Raw genomic sequence first — 17,464 nt, forward strand, 5'->3', positions numbered from 1 at the left:
CAAAGGAACTTGTATGGCATGGACTCTGAAACCGCATTGCATGTCAATGGCAACTTGCTTATATGACCCATCATCAAACCTTTCAGCGCACATTTTATTAGTATCATAAACCAGTAAAATCCCAAAACAGTCGTGCTGTTAACACAGAAAACCAAGCATTACAAATCAATGCAGTACTCCCAGATCAGCTTTAAGATTGATCAGATCATCAAAACTGCACTGATTATTCTTACACTGCATCGAGTGACATGGCATTTGTTTTGCCAATCAGGGTTTTAAGGTAATCTTGAGTTTAGGTTTCAAGAGTAGCCGCATGATTAGGTTTTACAACAGTGCAAAAACTGATTCAGGTGCAGGCACTACAACTTGAAATAAAAAAAAAAAATGCTGTTAACATAAAGCCATATTGACAATCACTGTAATCTGAACAGAATTCTCTGGTTTGAATTCCTGGTCCATGATGGTCCTTGATTTGGGAGCATCCAGAGGCTTTGGTCCACAGCACCCTCCTGTGGCTGGTTTGATATCAGCAGGTTCCAGGTGTTTTGCCAGCTCAAATGGGTTCACAATAATTTCCTGTAGGTTAAAACAATAACATAATGAGAAAATCCTTATCAGAATTTCGACAATATCCAATGATGTTATGGCTTATTCAGTGAAAATGACAAAGTTTAAAAATGTAAAATTTTAATTGAACTCGTTTATCCAATACAATTGCCACGAGACGTGCCTTTTGTGATCTTTAATGACAGAAGAATGTCACTTATCTTCGTGTGGACACAGTCTGGATTTCAACATTTTGCGTACCTGTCAACTCTCCTGTATTCACCGGGACTCTCCCGTATTTTGGACCCTTCTCCCTGACATCTCCCGGGACAGATTTTCTCCCGTATTCTACTGTTAAACCCCCTTATGTCAGCAAACCTTTAATGTTTACAGAATTTAATGTCCTGTGTGTGATTACTGCAATCCCCGTCTGTACATAGCAGGGTTTAGGACCCAGGGGAGTCCTGTAGCAGGTGTGCATTCAGTACTTAGCCACGCACCTGCACCTGCAGTTCAGACAGTCACATGTATTCTGAACCTGAAGCAGAACAAATCGAACAGCAGATCATATGTTATTATTATTTATTTATTTAGCAGACGCCTTTATCCAAGGCGACTTACAGAGACTAGGGTGTGTGAACTATGCATCAGCTGCAGAGTCACTTACAACTACGTCTCACCCGAAAGACGGAGCACAAGTAGGTTAAGTGACTTGCTCAGGGTCACACAATGAGTCAGTGGCTGAGGTGGGATTTGAACCGGGGACCTCCTAGTTACAAGCCTGTTTCTTTAACCACTGGACTACACAGCTTCCTGTGTAGTCTAGTGGTTAAATAGTATTATAATCTATCAGCAGGAAATGTTTAGATTACCAAGATGCATTTAATGTAAGCAAGTGTTCAAACATTTCAGCCGTGAGACAATAGGTGTTGTCTGGTTTTGCTAAAACTGTACATACAGTTGATAAATATACTGTGAGCTACTGTACTAACAATGTGGTATATAAGATGGTACTACTGACACAATAAGGTGTTACTTACTGTATATCCTGGGCAAGGGATTGTGTTATTTTACCTTGTTTTACTTGTTCTTAAACAAAAACCATGCATAATATAATAGAGCAAAATCAGTATTGCAAAAGGACCTTCTGGTTACAAGCCCTTTTCTTTAACCACTGGACCACAGAGCCTCCTCCTATGTCTTGTATATGTGTGAATGCTGAACATTTATTTTTCGTAACATTTAGTAACATGTATATTTTTTAAAATGTAAGGATATTTTTCATACCTTATTGAGTCAAATATCAATTTATCTTCACATTCTGTTACAAATCAATGGACATGTACCTAAATCTTTCTGTCAGAAAATGACTACTATGCAATTCCAAGGTAATCTGAAATTGTTTTATGACTATGCACTATGTGATTGTGGTTCATTGTCTTCCAGTCCCATATTTACTGGAGTTACAAACACAGCCTATGCCCAGTGTACTAGTGTACATCACACGCAGTCCCGCTGTAGGTAATGACTGTAGTGCATTGCAGCAGCTCATTTATAGAACGTAGCCATTGCATTTTTAAACGTTTAACATTTTTTTCTACATTAATAGCATCATACAATCGTTCCCCTGTGCTATAGAAGGAATGTCTTGCTATTAAAATAAGACCATTACACGTTTTTCTTTAGCTTTTGATAGATTCAGATTAGAAGTTAACCCCAATAATAATAATAATAATAATGCAAGGGATTTAATTTTAAGTATATTGGAAATATGATTCAAGATATGTGTCTAGGAATTATCTAAAGCCTTACAAGACCAGAATGCATGCTTAAGAGATCCGATTTGATGTTTGAATTGCTATAGACCAAAACCTGGAATTTACAGAATTATATTGTCAAAAGCAAGAAGTATTTTGATTAGTTTATGTTGAATATATTGTTTTAATTAACGACTGCTGTTTTTATACTTCCTGTATTTATTTTTTCATAACAATTAACTATTGTATTTATTTCTGTAATCATTTTTGTGTGGTATTGTTTATTTGAACAAGTAGTTTATTTGAACAATGGAACTGTTATTTGTATATCTCTCCAATAAAAATGTAATATACTGTGTATATATATATATATATATATATATATATATATATATATATATATATATATATATATATATATATGCGAGATTGGTTTTTATATAATGACTCATAAGATGTGAAATTACTGTTTTTAAATATTATAAATAAAAGTTTAAGTAGCTTTGCCATCCTTTTGCCCAAACTGCACAACAGACACTCCACTTACAACGCATAAGCTTCTATATTATACAGTATACTAGTCTTCCACTTTCTAATCAAAACATATTTTTTATTTAAAGTGGTATGTGCAGATTGATAATGCGCTTAAAAAGCCAAGGTTACATTTCTAGGACACCCAGCTGCTTGGCCTTGGTGCTTTAGCTGGTCACCATGCTTTGTGCAGAGCTCCAGTTGTCCACTTTTTAAAGATGACTACAATGCAAAGAGGCTTGATATCTGTGTTATTGCACGGTGTGTCTTGTAATTGTTACATTACTGAAAAATGGCCGTTGACTAACAGGGATTATTACTGGTCCTGATTCCATGCTGTTCAGACAGGAACTAAAAGGGCAAAGATTACATTTTTTTGCTGGATGAGTGCTGATGGACAGTTAACTGGTAAATGAGTATCTGTACCCAAATTATACCCTTCCAATATTAATTATTTTACAATCCAAATCTAATCAACTTTTCCAAATCTATTCCTAGAGCTGTTTGGAATGAAATAAGTCCTATTGTGTTCTTCACAAGGCCACAGTCCATGATAAGTCTGCATGCCTCAACCCCACCAAGAACATTTTCTCCTTTGCCAGTTCCTGCACAAGGTTCCCAGCCCTCCCTCCCCCACTTCATACTCACACTCACTCTGCAGCTGAGGCATGGAATCATGTGCCAGAGTTGCCTTGCAAATAATTAACAACCCATGTCTCGAGAATGTGGTGCCCCCATGAAGTAACCCTTGCTTAATCATTATCTTTGATGATGACATTAGTGCTTTTTCAGGGATGTTCCTTTCCATGTCATTTGCCAGTTGTTATTGCCTTTGGGATATGTACAGTGTAAAAATGGGTCTCATCACTATTGGGTGAAAATGATCACTGTTGATCAATGTAGTAATTAAATATGCAATTTACTTTTCTGCAGACTGTAGCCAAAATAAAATAGTATAAGACACAGCCTTGGTAAATGATATTAATATTTTTTTAGGGGTGTGGAATGCACGTCTGCTTGGAATGCATGTGGTTTGACCATGTTTCCTAAAACGTTAAGTATTCTAATCAAAACACATGTTCTATTTAGAGTGGTATGTGCAGATTGATAATGCGCTTATAAAAAGACAAGGTTACATTTCTAGGACAACCAGCTGCTTGGCCTTGGTGCTTTAGCTGGTGACCCTGCTTTGTGCAGAACCCCAGAAATTACAATTTTATACAGTGCTGGCCATGAATTTTACATCAGCTTACATTCAGCATTCTTACCATGAAAATATGATTGAAAAGTCAGAATATTATACTTTTGAATGAACAACAGGGAACAATCAATCCCGGAAGCAAACTAAACCGACTGCCAGACCAACTTCCTAAATGCAGTGTAACAGGTAGTGCGTTAATAAGGCAAATATCTGCTGTATTTCATTTTTAATGTATAATTACCCTATTCTTTCCGAAATGAGAATTTTCACGGGGAACTACATATTACACGGCAATAGGTTAATTTCACGGAAAACGTGAAATCTGTGACAACTGTAAAACAATACAGCCTTAACTATGAGGAATACATCAGGGAGGAATACCACATGGAACAAATCTAGACAACAATTATACATTAGTTAAGATAACTTGTCACACCCAGGCCAAGTTTTGTTATCAGCCATCAAATACAAATGGCTTTCACTCACCAACGATCTGGGCTAGTACTGAACAGGTTGGAAACAGCTAAATAACCTGTTAATACATTCACACGGGACCCTATTTAAGACAGACAGTGTGCCCAAAAACAAACTTTTGGTTTAGCAGGACAACATCCAACATCTGCAGCTGCGCCTTCCTCTACAGGGCGGATCATGAAGTCATCTGCAAACCTGGAACTCCTCAGAATGGCTGCTGCATCCCCATCCACCACCATCGCTTCTCCTTCCTGTGGGAGCAAAGAAGAAAACAATGACGATTCACACGTTAGTTATACATGTAATAAATGTGGCGAGTGAACAGCGTTCTTAACATTTTTTTTATAAGCTCATTGTATTATCACAGTCACACCCAAGCAAAGGGCTGAACAGAACTGACTATGGAAAGCAAATGAGATATCAGTCTGCCTTTCTGTACACAAGGAATAGTGAATTCATTAAAATAGGGCATTTGTACCATTAATCAAGAATATGAAAATAGACCACCTCGTATAATGATAAGCAGACAGTTTAAGACAGGACTTCTTTTGTAAAGGTAGCTGGGAATTACTTAGACACTCACCTTAAATGTGTAATTAGCATCAAACTCCAAAAACTTTTCTCAGTTAAGAACATAAGAAAGTTTACAAACGAGAGGAGGCCATTCGGCCAATCTTGCTCGTTTGGCTGTTAGTAGCTTACTGATCCCAGAATCTCATCAAGCAGCTTCTTGACCCCTGGTCCTTGTTTCTTTTTTCAGGTCGAAAAAGTCCCCTGGGTCGACATTGTCAATACCTTTTAGAATTTTGAATGCAGAGTTGGTGATGGAGCCATTGTAAATGACCTGGGACCTCTCCTTGGGACAGCTCTTTGGGACTTTAAAGAGGCGGTATGTTGCAGAAACAAATTTGTAGTCACCTGTTGTGATGAGACAGAATTGGAATGATTTAAAAATAAAAAATCTGTTAAACTTGCTGCTGGTGACACATGGCTCTTGTAGCAATTGTAGCCTTGGTTTAAATCATTGGTTGGTTGTGTAGCAAAAATGCTATGAACAGTGTGTCTTTTTGGAAATGTTGAATTTGCCCATCACAATGGCTACATGCTCAATGTATCAAGGGGGGGGGGGTGTACATTTCCACACTCTGTTACAGTATGTGGAGAACATGGGAAAAGCTTGATACTGTATTTGGCACAGATTCCCATTCAATCAGCCCTGCTTAGTTTAGTTCTCTCCTGGGGAATTTGAGGGTATGAAAATTAGACTTATTTTTAATGTACAATACATTCTGGAAAATACAAAGAATGCCTGCATTAATATTTGTGAAGACCATACATGGAAGTGAAGCCTTCATTTGAGCTTTCATAAACTTTATAGTACAAATAGCTTAAGGATTACAACGCTTCCCTTTTCTACAATTGCTCCAGCCCTCAGATTTCAGGGCTAGATATCTCAAGAACCATTGTCCATAAAGAGGTGAGATTTGGAAAAATGTATTTTATCTGTTTTTATGTTTGTTTTAAGTGTTTCTGTCCCGTTTGAATGATTTGTCTATTTTTGTCATTGATAATGTTACTTCTTGTCACCTTCTTTTGCCAGGACCCCCTTGTAAATGAGATATATATCTCAAAGGTTGTATCCTGGTTAAATAAATACATTTGAAATTTGACTTGTTTCTTCACTTGGGCTAGTGGTATCACAGTTTCTTGGCTTGTGCAATTTAACCATTGTTATTTATCACTCTGATATAAAATTGATATGCATAGTTGTTGCAAAGTTGAAAACGTACATGTCATCATTTCATTGATATGCCCAGAGGTCAAAACAATGCATATGGTAGCTATATAAAGACTTAACATATATATATATATATATATATATATATATATATATATATATATATATATATATATATATATAGTAATGAAATATGAAGTATGCATCTAAAACATTTTTTATGAGCTGTTGGAGAAGTGAAGGCAGCATTGTTTTTTATCATCTCCCCTCACATGGTTGTTTCACAAGCAGGATGTACAGAAACCTAACAAGATTATTCCTGCTTGCAACAATTTCTCCTTCACAGGTCTTACTGTAAGGCCTGCTGTAAACTGGCTGCAGTAATCAGATAACTGGATATAAAGAGGCACGGAAAGAAAAAAACAGTGTTTCATTTTATAATGATTTTATTAAGTGAGTGAAACATTTCATTCAAACAGCTTAAAACAATACATACAAAAAACAGGGGTTAACTGCACCAGACAGCCAATAATCAGTCCAATCAAAATGACACTTCTTCTGTACAGGAGCGAGCACATCTGAACAGTGTCACTGATGAAGCCATTAGCGAGCTGTAGGGCACTTTCAGTGTATTGTTCTACCTTGGAATTCTTGAGTTTGTTTAGTTCTGGATGAAAATCTAATCCTGCATGATTGGAACAAAGAAGCCTGGAACATGCATGTGGAAGAAAAGGAAGAGGAAGAGCAAACTGCTCATCTGTGATTCACCACCATCACCTTGTTCTGCTTGGGCTGTGCCTCTCCACATCACAACAAAGCTTATTTCAGCAAGTGCTTCAACTGGTCCTGAAGGTTTTTTGAGTGTTCAACGCTGCAAAAAAATAGTTTAGATATTCAACATAATAAAATAATAATAACTTGATTTTCAATATGCACTAGAGGATGCTGGCTAGTGTTTATTAACAGAAAGGCACTCATGATGGGCCTTTATCAAGTCAGTGCTGTATGATCTCACAAACAGGAGAACAAGCTTTTGTAGATGTGTGTGTGCTTAGTTGCGAGAGATTTTTAAAACAGTTGAAGAGAAAGAAAAGTAACAATTTGTCAGAAAGCCACCTAAAGAAAAGGGGTTTTATATGATCTTTTAGCAGTGTTACTATCGCAATCTGCCATGCTGTTGCAAAGTGCACATTTTAAACATATCGGCAAATAAGGCCTTGATTGGCCTTGATATTATTGTTAAATTATGACATTATATGGAAATATTTACTTTGACATTTTCCAAACCAAAAATACGCATGAGGGTTCATATACAAGACGGATGTTTAGACTTACTTTTTCTGAATGGCTTCTTGTCTGCGAGAGAAAGAAAAAAAAAACAATGAAAACATAAATCCAGATGAACAAAAAATATATATATATATATATATATATATTATTAAAAACACAGAGTTTCTGTAAGAACTGTTAATAAATTAATGAGGTTTCTGAGGTAATTATCAAAGTAAAATGATCATGAAGTGAATTGTGTCAGAAGTTTCAGGACTAGACTTCACAATTGCATACAGGAACCACAAAACGTTCTGAGGGTTCATTTTATTTACAAATAAAGTTTTCTACATAGGTTAGAAAAACACATACTCACTGGTACTGTAAATGGGTTGTTATAATTGCCATTTTTCTTAGACTCTGTAAAAAGAACAAAGATAAATGGGATTCTAATAAACATCATCCTATGAAGACTGGGGGCTTTTACAGAAACGGATTTGAAGTCTGCGTTTCTGGGGACTGCCAAAGGTGCACGTTCATGTTACAAAAGTAAGACACAAGGGAAGACTGCAAACCGCTTTGATTATCAATCGCTTACATCTTCAGAGTGTAGTATAGTATCCTCTTGCATAACCATATTCCGGGCTGCCTGTCCAAGAAGCTATAGGAGAGAGAGAGGGGAAGGGGGTTAATCCTACAATGATTAACTGAACAACACATGCTCTGTGTGGTGAAACACTAACACTAATCCAGTACCGACAAACAAATAATTGTGAGATTCCACGGATTAACATTAGATCAATAACTAACAGAAACCTGCACGTCGGGCTCTTCGTTCTTTATTTCTGATCACGTGATGACTTTTTTTTTTTTTAAAGACGACTCCGTTCAATTAAACTCTTGAAAAAGTGTTGATTGTGAAACAAGCTCACTTTAGTTGTTTCTCACGTAACTCGATTGAGACCAATATTCTGTTTCATGTGTTAATGTAAAAAAAAGCGGCTACTTATTTTTTTCATTCGCAAACAGCAAATGAAGTTAATTTGATTTAATTAAATAGATTTTAAATCCAATTTAAAGAGAAGCTATTTCACTGAACTCGCTTTGCGTGTTTGGTTTGAATTAGAAATAAGAGCTGACTTTTCACACTATCAGTAACAATCAGTCTCATTCAGTCGGCCCAATCTTTAAAGCGACACAACGTGACCAATTAAAAAATAAAAACACGCACACTAAGAGCCCTAGCTGTTCTATACTTTTACTTAAAAGCCTCACCATACAGTGCACCCAGTAAACTGTACGATATTAATATTATCACGTATGTAACGAATTACGGAATGGTTTTCCAAATGTGTACAGTATTCTTGTAGTCTGTGCTTTTGTAACACTGCAGAACGCAATATTTGGGATAAGCTGCCACACCAACATGACACAGACAGAGAAACAATCACCTCTTGGCTGCGGGAGCCTTTCAGCACCTGTCGAGTGAGCGCAATCACATCGCCGCTGCAGGCGCTCACTTTCTCGGACAACAATCCCTTCACAGACTGCCCGAATCTGGGCTGGGGTTCTGGGGAAGCCATACTGAAAACAAGGGAAGCAGAGGCTACGGTATCGCCAATGGGACAAAACGGGGAACTGAAGCATTACAAAATCGCTCAGTTCAAAACTCTGCCGTACAATCATCCAAGCCCACAGTCAAAACAGATAACACACACTGACTACTACAAGCAATACATCATTTTATTAAATATGTGTCCTGTTACAGTTAGTCGTCTGTCTGTCAGTGCTTCTGATGAAACTAAAAAGGTTTTCGATTGACATATAGTGTACTACGGTATATTGACCCGCGATGACACCTGCAGGGGAAAAGTGGTACTGCACAGCATATTTAAAAACTGGAAAAATGAGGTTCCAAGTCAACGTTGCTACATCCAAGACGCATAATAATAATAATAATAATAATAATAATAATAATAATAATAATAATAAAAAAATACAAAAAAATAAAATAAAATAAAAAAATTGCCTACAACCAATATATACAGTTTATATAGGAGAGGTTGAATAGTAAATACCAGGCAGTCATATAAATACTGCAGCTAGAGCTTGAAACCTAATTTTGACCTACAATTAGATAATGTACAGTATAAAAGAATAAATGAAAATAAACGACGCCTAAAGGTTAAATAGAAAGGAATAGTAGATTGTTACTTTATTAACACATTAATAGATATAAGCGAGTGTAGTTACCGGGCATCAAAAACCTGTAAGATATGTTAAACACATAGAAACGTTGGGAAGTTGGCTCTTTTGAGCAAAAACTTAAAATATTTAGCATATTTTTTAAAAATGTAAACCATTATCTATTCAGGCTACCAAGATATTTATAAAAGACGTGTTGCCATTGTTGCCTGCAGGTTAGACCTTTTCAACGGCAACGGACCAGATTGGTTAAAAGCGGAGGAGGTGGCACCCCCACTCCGAATACCTTCCACCAGGCTCGCCTCAGCCACGGGGTGTGTTTACTACTGTGCCAAAAGAGAAGACGTCAAAGATAACAGTGGTCAAGGTGTTGTCATTGAAAACCCTTATAAAACCCCTCAAATCTCATTCATCCACAGCTGGCTTTCAAACAGGGCTCAAGTGCACACCTAAAGTTTAGGTAACTTGAATTCATGCAAATGAAGGAGCTGCGCCTGCTGTATGCGCTTACATTGCCGACTAGTTGAAAAGCTAAAAGACCATGGAGTGGGTACTTGGTACTGCTTTGGTTCTCACTGTGGCACTTGCTGTGCTGTTCGTAAAAGGACGCTTCGAGAGGAGATTGAAGAGGTCCAATCTCCCCAACAGCCTGCCCGCGTTCCCTCTAATTGGGAGCCTGCTGAGTCTGAGAAGCGACCTGCAGCCACACATTCTCTTTCAGCGGCTGCAGGAGAAATACGGCAACATCTACTCGCTCATGATGGGGCCTCACTATGTGGTGATTGTGAATAACTACCAGGATGCCAAAGAGGTTTTACTGAAGAAGAGCAAAATCTTTGCTGGGAGACAAAGAACTGTAAGTCCAGATTTAGCCAAAATATCAGACAATCTTCTTGTTTAGGTATTATTATTATTATTATTTAATCACAATAACATCTAAACGAATTAACACAATATATAATTTGCATGTGCAAAAGAATGTATGCAATGTTACTCATAATACAATTACAATATATAGCATGAATAGCAATATTTGATCTTTCCCACGCAAAAATATGCAATAGCCTACGCATGAACATTGCGCAAAAGACATGCACATTGTTTGTTTAATATTGTACTAATATTTCATAGTTAAAGGGATTTGCCTTTGTTAACAGTTCTTACCTAAAGTGGAATACATTCTAGATCTTTAGGAGTTCAATTCATTATTTGTATTCATGATATACATATTATAATAATAGTTTTTCAGGAAAAAAATGCAACCAACCAACCAGCTCATTTATAGCTAGAGTTAAAACATGCAGGATGATATAAACATTATATTGACAAAGTGGTCTCGAAATGTTACATCAGCTATTAGCACATGTTGCATACCTTTTAATCTGCTGTCTCAATTACAATACTATACCTATGTGTATGCCAAGCCTTTAACTGCACATTTATTTAATGGTGTCATTAAACTATACTGGTATGAGCTGTAATTTATATCGTGCACTGATCTGACATGCTTCTCAATTTATTGTGTGTAAAGTGTTTCACTTGAAATCCCATTTACTGAGGTACAGTCGGTGTTGTAGTCAGTTTTTAATCTGATCAGAACCTGTATACAGTTTATATATTATTTATTTATTTCTTAGCAGACGACCTTATCCAGGGCGACTTACATTTGTTACAAGATATCGCATTATACAGATATCACATTATACAATTATCCATTTATACAGTTGGGTTTTTACTGGAGCAATCTAGGTAAAGTACCTTGCTCAAGGGTACAGCAGCAGTGTCCCCCACCGGGGCTTGAACCCACGAGCCTCCGGTCAAGAGTCCAGTGCCCTAATCACTACTCCACACTGCTGCCCATCCAGTTCCACCCACTGACCAGCACAAGTTGGAATACAGTTCCTTTGTGTCCTTTCTCTGGAATGCAGGTGACTACAGACATTCTAACCAGGGAAGGGAAAGACATTGCGTTTGGAGACTACAGCCCGGCTTGGAGGTTTCACAGGAAGATGGTGCACTCGGCGTTCAGCATGCTTAGCGAAGGCTCAACCTCAATCGAGAAAATAAGTACGTTTTCTTCAATCTCTTCAGATAGCATCCATGAGCATCACATTATATTGCCAATAGAAGTAACTCTAACTTCATGTATATAGGACGTTTTGAGGAGAGACAAAATAATGCGATTTACTTCCCAAATAAAAATCAACATGATTTACTGCGAACTGTTTCAGAATGAATGTACTCCAATCCCGAGCCGCATTTGTAAATGTTCTCCAGATAAGGGTTCGGGTCATTGAGTAATTTACTCTCCAATTTAGAGTGAGTAAAGTGTATTTGGAGTGAGTAAAATGAAACATTACCTTGAAGTCATGAATGACCATTGAGACCCCGGGAACCGACGAAGTACAAGAAGCTTGATAACAAAACAAACTCAAGCTGTGGAGCAAAATTGCCCTGCGTAATCGTTACGCATTCAATTTAAATATCAACGTAATTTATATTTTTTCAATGCATAAAACGCCCTTTACGCAGCTGTGGCTTTGTAAAGTGCGCAGATAGTTTTCATTAGAGGTAATGTCTTGCTATCTTGTTTGATCCCCAGTCTGTAGAGAAGCCCGCTCCATGTGCCAGACCCTATCCGACCTCCAGAGTACAGCCATCGACCTGGCGCCTGAACTGACCCGCGCTGTCACCAACGTGGTGTGTTCCTTGTGCTTCAACTCATCCTATCAACGCGGGGACCCCGAGTTTGAATCCGTGCTCCAATACAGCCAGGGGATCGTGGACACCGTGGCTAAAGGCAGTCTGGTAGACATCTTTCCCTGGCTTCAGGTACTGCATATTGTAGTTATAGGATAGGGTGGGGGTGGGGGTGAGACCTACTTAAGTATCAGGGATCGTTCATTTCCCTTGTATTTTGATTTTATAATTGATGGATATTTTTTCCCCCATCAGTATGGTCACCAGGTTCCTCTCTTTCTCCCACAGATGTTCCCCAATGAAGACCTCAGGATACTAAAAGACTGCATTGCGGTCAGGGACACGCTCCTGCAGAAGAAGTATGACGAACACAAAGTATGTTTTTTTTTTAAAATGAAATTCTGTGTCTATCATAATAGGTGGCCTTGGGGGATAGTAGGTTGAGAAAGTGCAAAGCAAAAACAATAAAACTAGCAATAAACAACTGAACATTTCTAACTTTGTAAAAACCTTATAAGGAGCTTGCTGGGATGTCTACTTATTTGTACCTGTACAGCGCAGTACTGGCTCCCTTACGTGATTTTAAGTCACATCTACTTTTGGCCACTTATTCTTTACTTACTCAGTTTCTCAATAATATGAGATAAACCTTTGTACCAGTTTACAAAAGCCTATCCAAAATCTCTCTCTCTCTCTCTCACACACACACACACGCACACACACAGCGGGACTTGTTCCATAGCTGAAACTGTGTGCCTCTCCCTCACCAGGCTGACTACAGTGATGGTGCAGAGAAGGACCTGCTGGATTCCCTCCTGCGAGCCAAGCTCTGCTCCGAGAACAACAACACGCGAGCAAGAGAAGTGGGGCTGACAGACGACCACCTGCTCATGACCGTGGGAGACATCTTCGGGGCTGGAGTCGAGACCACCACCACTGTCATGAAGTGGGCCGTCGCTTACCTCCTACACCACCCGCAGGTGAGCAGACCCTCACCTGTCCCAACTACACACAGATAAAGATACATTCTAAGCAAGTTCTTAGATCAGTCAACCAGTCGTCCAGCTGTTTAAATCAGTTATGAAGATCACTATATTAAATACTGTTGAATAATCTTGCATATTTGAAGTAATGTTATTAAATGTGGGACGGCATGTTCCAGTGGGCTTTAGTAAGTCTTCTCTTTGTCTTTAAAACTCCTCTGCTCTGTGTTGGTTGTTCATATCTTAAAATAAAAAATTAAAAAATCAATGCACTATCATCAGGTCCAGAAGAAGATCCAGGAGGAGATTGACAGTACGATTGGGTTGGACAGACACCCCAATCTGAGTGACAGGGGCAGTTTGCCCTACCTGGAAGCAACGATACGGGAGGTGCTACGGATCAGACCGGTCTCCCCCCTCCTCATCCCTCATGTGGCCCTCACACACTCCAGGTACTGTTCAGTGATTACACTGTGAGAAGCTGGATAGAAGGAACGCATTTGGCTAAGTGTTTAGTGCAGTGTGTTTGGAATTTTGGAAAAGCTGCTTGGGTCAATTTCTAAAAATAATGTTGAGATAGGAATGACAGAAATATGTAGAAGCTACTAAAGCAGTATGTTTGCAGTTTAATAATGAAGGGGACAGAAGATGATGGTACTGAATTTCTCAAGGTCCACTAACTTTTCACTTTTTTGCAGTATAGTTTGCTTATCTCTCTAGTATGCCTTTGCTGGAACAAAGCTCTAAGTAATCTTAGATAACTTCAGAGGCCACCCATCTGAAATGTACCGAGAAGCCTATTGAGATGTGCCAAGTTTTTACTCTCCTTTAAACTGAACCTATGAAATCTGATTAAAAATCCATCCGAGGTCATTTGTACTATGATCCTTCTCCCCCTTCCCTCCCTACGTTTGGCTTTTATTCTCAGTTATTCATGCATGTGTTTTTAATTATTATTTTCACCCCCTTTATTAAAACATTGAATATATTTATGATGGGATTTTGTGTTTGACTGCTTATAGTTTGCAGATGTTCCCTTTAAATCTGCAATGACAACTGATAACGCTGTCAGGTCTGTCTCTAACTAGTGAGAAGAACCTCCTCAGCACACAGACTCAGATATGTTTAACTGAAGAGATGGTATACAGCAAAGTAGTTTTGAAAACTTTACTATACCACTGCAACAAAAGCTAACAAGAATTACTATTTTCATTTATAAATAGTCTATATAAACCTAAAAGGAGAATGTTTAAAATGTCATAACGTTTTCTTTTTTGGTTGAAAGATGAAAAATATGAAAGAAATTAAAAATCCCTTTACCAGCAGTACACATTTTAAATTTAAAAAAGGAGCATAAAAACTTTGCAAACTTCAAGCATCACAAACATACAATGCAAGCCTGCCTGAGGTTGTGAAAGGACAGTGCATTGCATTTTTCATTTTATTCTGTAGTAGCAGTAAATGTAGCAAAGCATTTACTGTAATCTACTACCAACTGCTAGACACTTTCATCTGTTGGTGAAAAGTCCTTTCATTAATTGCTTTACAGGAAGCAGTGTTATGGTAATCAAATATGGTACTTAAATCTGCAAAAGGTGGGCAGAGCACCTCTTAAAAGATTATACTGCAACTTAAACAAAATGTACATTTTAAATAGAAGTTCAGCATGGCTACAAGAACAACAACGTTATCAGAATGGATCTGAAGCCAACTTCCCAAAGGCTATTTTATCTGCTCAACAGGTCTGCCAGCTTTATAAACATACATACAAAGCTGGCAGCGTTTCCTAGGCGGAATTAGTAATTACTTAAAACAAACAGATGGGAGTCAAACCCAACATGTAACATTGCTGTTTGTGTCAGATAACAAGTCACATCCTGTATATACCATGTAAAATAACTGAAACAGAACAGATTTCAACATGTAAAACTCCAACAGCTACATTACAATATAGTACCCTTTGCGGTACAGCAAGTTTGCAGATGATTTGTTTTTATTGCAAGTTAAGTTTCATTGCTTGTTTGTTGTTGTAAGGTATCATTTTCATTTCAGCACTCAACTATAGAGGAGGTGAAAAGCATGCGACTTTACTCATAGCCTAGTGAAGAAAATCAAAAATCCAGCCAGCCTATTTTAAATGCTTAATTTAAAGCTCACAGTGCACAAAAAAAAAAAAAAAATTGCTAGAAAATCTTTTTTTTTTTATATATAAACAAACAAATCTCCTAACACCCTACGAGAACTTTCTCTAAAAAGAAGTCATTTATAAATCTTCAATATTTGAATAGAAGGATCCAAACACAGAAAGAAGTAACTGTCCCAGATCAGAACTGAAAGGATCATTTCCTTGTATAACTGTGAAGTGATCGTATGATGCATGTACACACATACACTTACAAAGCAGCAAAATGTTTCTTTTTGGCTCTTAAAATAATAAGATCACTTAATACTACCCACACACAAACACAACAAATCTGGGCATCGTGTGTGTTTTACACTGGGCACAGAGGGACAAGGGAAATCCCACCATTATCCATTACCTGTATGCAAGAATACACCTTCTGATGAGATCACTGTTGAAGCCGTTTGTTATCCAAGAGGAGATTCTGATCTAACTGCCTCCACTGGTCTAACCGCACCACTGGATAGAAGGAACGCATTTGGCTAAGTGTTTAGTGCAGTGTGTTTGGAATTTTGGAAAAGGTGCTTGGGTCAATTTCTAAAAATAATGATGAGATAGGAATGAAAGAAATATGTAGAAGCTACTAAAGCAATATGTTTGCAGTTTAATAATGAAGGCACCAATTCAAGGCAGGAGGAAATCAATAAAAGCTATTTTCCATCATTTGAAATGGTAGAAATAGCTACAATATCCAAACTACAGACAGCATTTTCCATTACAGCAGATTTAACACTTTCATTATCATCGTCAACATAAATCAGAGATAAGATTGCTTACTGTATTGAGAATGTTCAAGTTATATTATTTTGAAAATATTCATCTTTGTATTGATTTATTTACAGTATTGGTGATTTTACTATCCCGAAAGGAACTCAAGTCATTATTAACCTTTGGTCCTTGCATCACGATGAAAAGGAATGGAAAAACCCAGATGTATTTGACCCTGGTAAGAATCCACACTTTACAATGGCTGGATTGATAGGGTTCATATCATGCCACAGTTTTTAAAGTTTGTGTTTTATTTATTTATTTATTTATAGCATAATGGCTATTTATGACCAATTACTACAGGAACAAATCATATGTGATGCAATTTTGATGCATCCTTTCAATTATATTTTCATGTCATGAGCCTAGTAGCAGCGATCCTGCTGAAGCTTCAGGTTGGCAGTCATTCCCCTACTACAGTAGGTCTACTCTCAACTGCATTTCTTTAAACACAGTACTCACTATACTCCCATTAGTTGAACTGCAGAGCAAAGACAGCTGAGAATAAATACACTTTAATGGACTACTGACCATCTTAATTCAGGTGTATGTATGAGTAATGATGAGCGATTCTCTAATCCTTGGCTTTCCAGGTCGCTTTCTAGATGAAGAGGGGAAGCGAGTCTATTCTCCCTCTGCCAGCTACCTCCCGTTTGGGGCAGGGGTCCGGGTGTGTCTGGGACAGTCACTAGCTAAGATGGAGCTCTTCCTGTTCCTGGGCTGGATGCTGCAGCGGTTCACCCTGGAGGTACCAGCCGATCAGCCCCTGCCTAACTTACAGGGCAAATTCGGAGTCGTCCTCCAGCCCCAGAAATTCAAAGTGAACGCCAGACTTAGGGATTCCTGGGTGAACACTGAAATGTACCACTGAATAATTACAAAGACTGCATTGTATTATATAGTCAGTTCAGCTAAGTGCATTGCTACCTGAACGTATAAAAATAAATGAAGGGAAATATTATATAAATCATACATTGAATAAACATATAATTAAACACTTAATTTAATAATGTTTAGGATTATCCCCCCTCCCTTCAATAAATAAAACAAAAACTGAAGCATTTAAAATCTCCTGTGTAATAAAGTACAATTAATTGTCTGAGTTGTGGA

At 37.8% G+C, this 17,464-nt stretch overlaps 2 protein-coding genes and 1 long non-coding RNA gene across 3 annotated transcripts; 1 reads left to right on the forward strand and 2 right to left on the reverse strand.

Moving 5' to 3' along the window:
- Nucleotides 1-406: 406 nt before the first annotated feature.
- On the reverse strand, nucleotides 407-5,427 carry LOC131737619 (uncharacterized). The gene is made up of 3 exons (XR_009329266.1): nucleotides 5,305-5,427; nucleotides 4,626-4,760; nucleotides 407-576 (listed from the first exon to the last, which is right to left on the reverse strand). It is a non-coding gene; the product is annotated as an uncharacterized LOC131737619 (long non-coding RNA).
- Nucleotides 5,428-6,675: 1,248 nt separating this feature from the next.
- borcs7 (BLOC-1 related complex subunit 7) lies at nucleotides 6,676-9,254 on the reverse strand. Its single transcript, XM_034027309.3, has 5 exons — nucleotides 8,968-9,254; nucleotides 8,115-8,177; nucleotides 7,893-7,936; nucleotides 7,583-7,603; nucleotides 6,676-7,118 (listed from the first exon to the last, which is right to left on the reverse strand). Exons 1-5 carry the CDS (start codon nucleotides 9,097-9,099, stop codon nucleotides 7,067-7,069), a joined length of 312 nt encoding a protein of 103 aa, XP_033883200.1. The 5' UTR covers nucleotides 9,100-9,254; the 3' UTR covers nucleotides 6,676-7,066.
- Nucleotides 9,255-10,025: 771 nt separating this feature from the next.
- LOC117415544 (steroid 17-alpha-hydroxylase/17,20 lyase) lies at nucleotides 10,026-17,453 on the forward strand. Its single transcript, XM_034026041.3, has 8 exons — nucleotides 10,026-10,577; nucleotides 11,650-11,788; nucleotides 12,324-12,553; nucleotides 12,710-12,796; nucleotides 13,192-13,401; nucleotides 13,687-13,856; nucleotides 16,429-16,532; nucleotides 16,948-17,453. Exons 1-8 carry the CDS (start codon nucleotides 10,263-10,265, stop codon nucleotides 17,223-17,225), a joined length of 1,533 nt encoding a protein of 510 aa, XP_033881932.1. The 5' UTR covers nucleotides 10,026-10,262; the 3' UTR covers nucleotides 17,226-17,453.
- Nucleotides 17,454-17,464: the final 11 nt, after the last annotated feature.

The sequence above is a fragment of the Acipenser ruthenus genome, chromosome 7, assembly GCF_902713425.1.
Source record: "Acipenser ruthenus chromosome 7, fAciRut3.2 maternal haplotype, whole genome shotgun sequence".
NCBI lineage: Eukaryota > Metazoa > Chordata > Actinopteri > Acipenseriformes > Acipenseridae > Acipenser > Acipenser ruthenus.

Excerpts from the sequence above, each read along its gene's own strand:
- borcs7 (XM_034027309.3), bottom strand. The coding sequence starts at position 9,099 with ATGGCTTCCCCAGAACCCCAGCCCAGATTCGGGCAGTCTGTGAAGGGA. Across the intron at positions 8,178-8,967 it reads AAGGCTCCCGCAGCCAAGAG|CTTCTTGGACAGGCAGCCCG; the intron begins GTGATTGTTTCT and ends TCTCTCCTATAG. Across the intron at positions 7,937-8,114 it reads CTATACTACACTCTGAAGAT|AGTCTAAGAAAAATGGCAAT; the intron begins GTAAGCGATTGA and ends TTCTTTTTACAG.
- LOC117415544 (XM_034026041.3), top strand. The coding sequence starts at position 10,263 with ATGGAGTGGGTACTTGGTACTGCTTTGGTTCTCACTGTGGCACTTGCT. Across the intron at positions 13,402-13,686 it reads ACCTCCTACACCACCCGCAG|GTCCAGAAGAAGATCCAGGA; the intron begins GTGAGCAGACCC and ends CACTATCATCAG. Across the intron at positions 16,533-16,947 it reads CCCAGATGTATTTGACCCTG|GTCGCTTTCTAGATGAAGAG; the intron begins GTAAGAATCCAC and ends TTGGCTTTCCAG.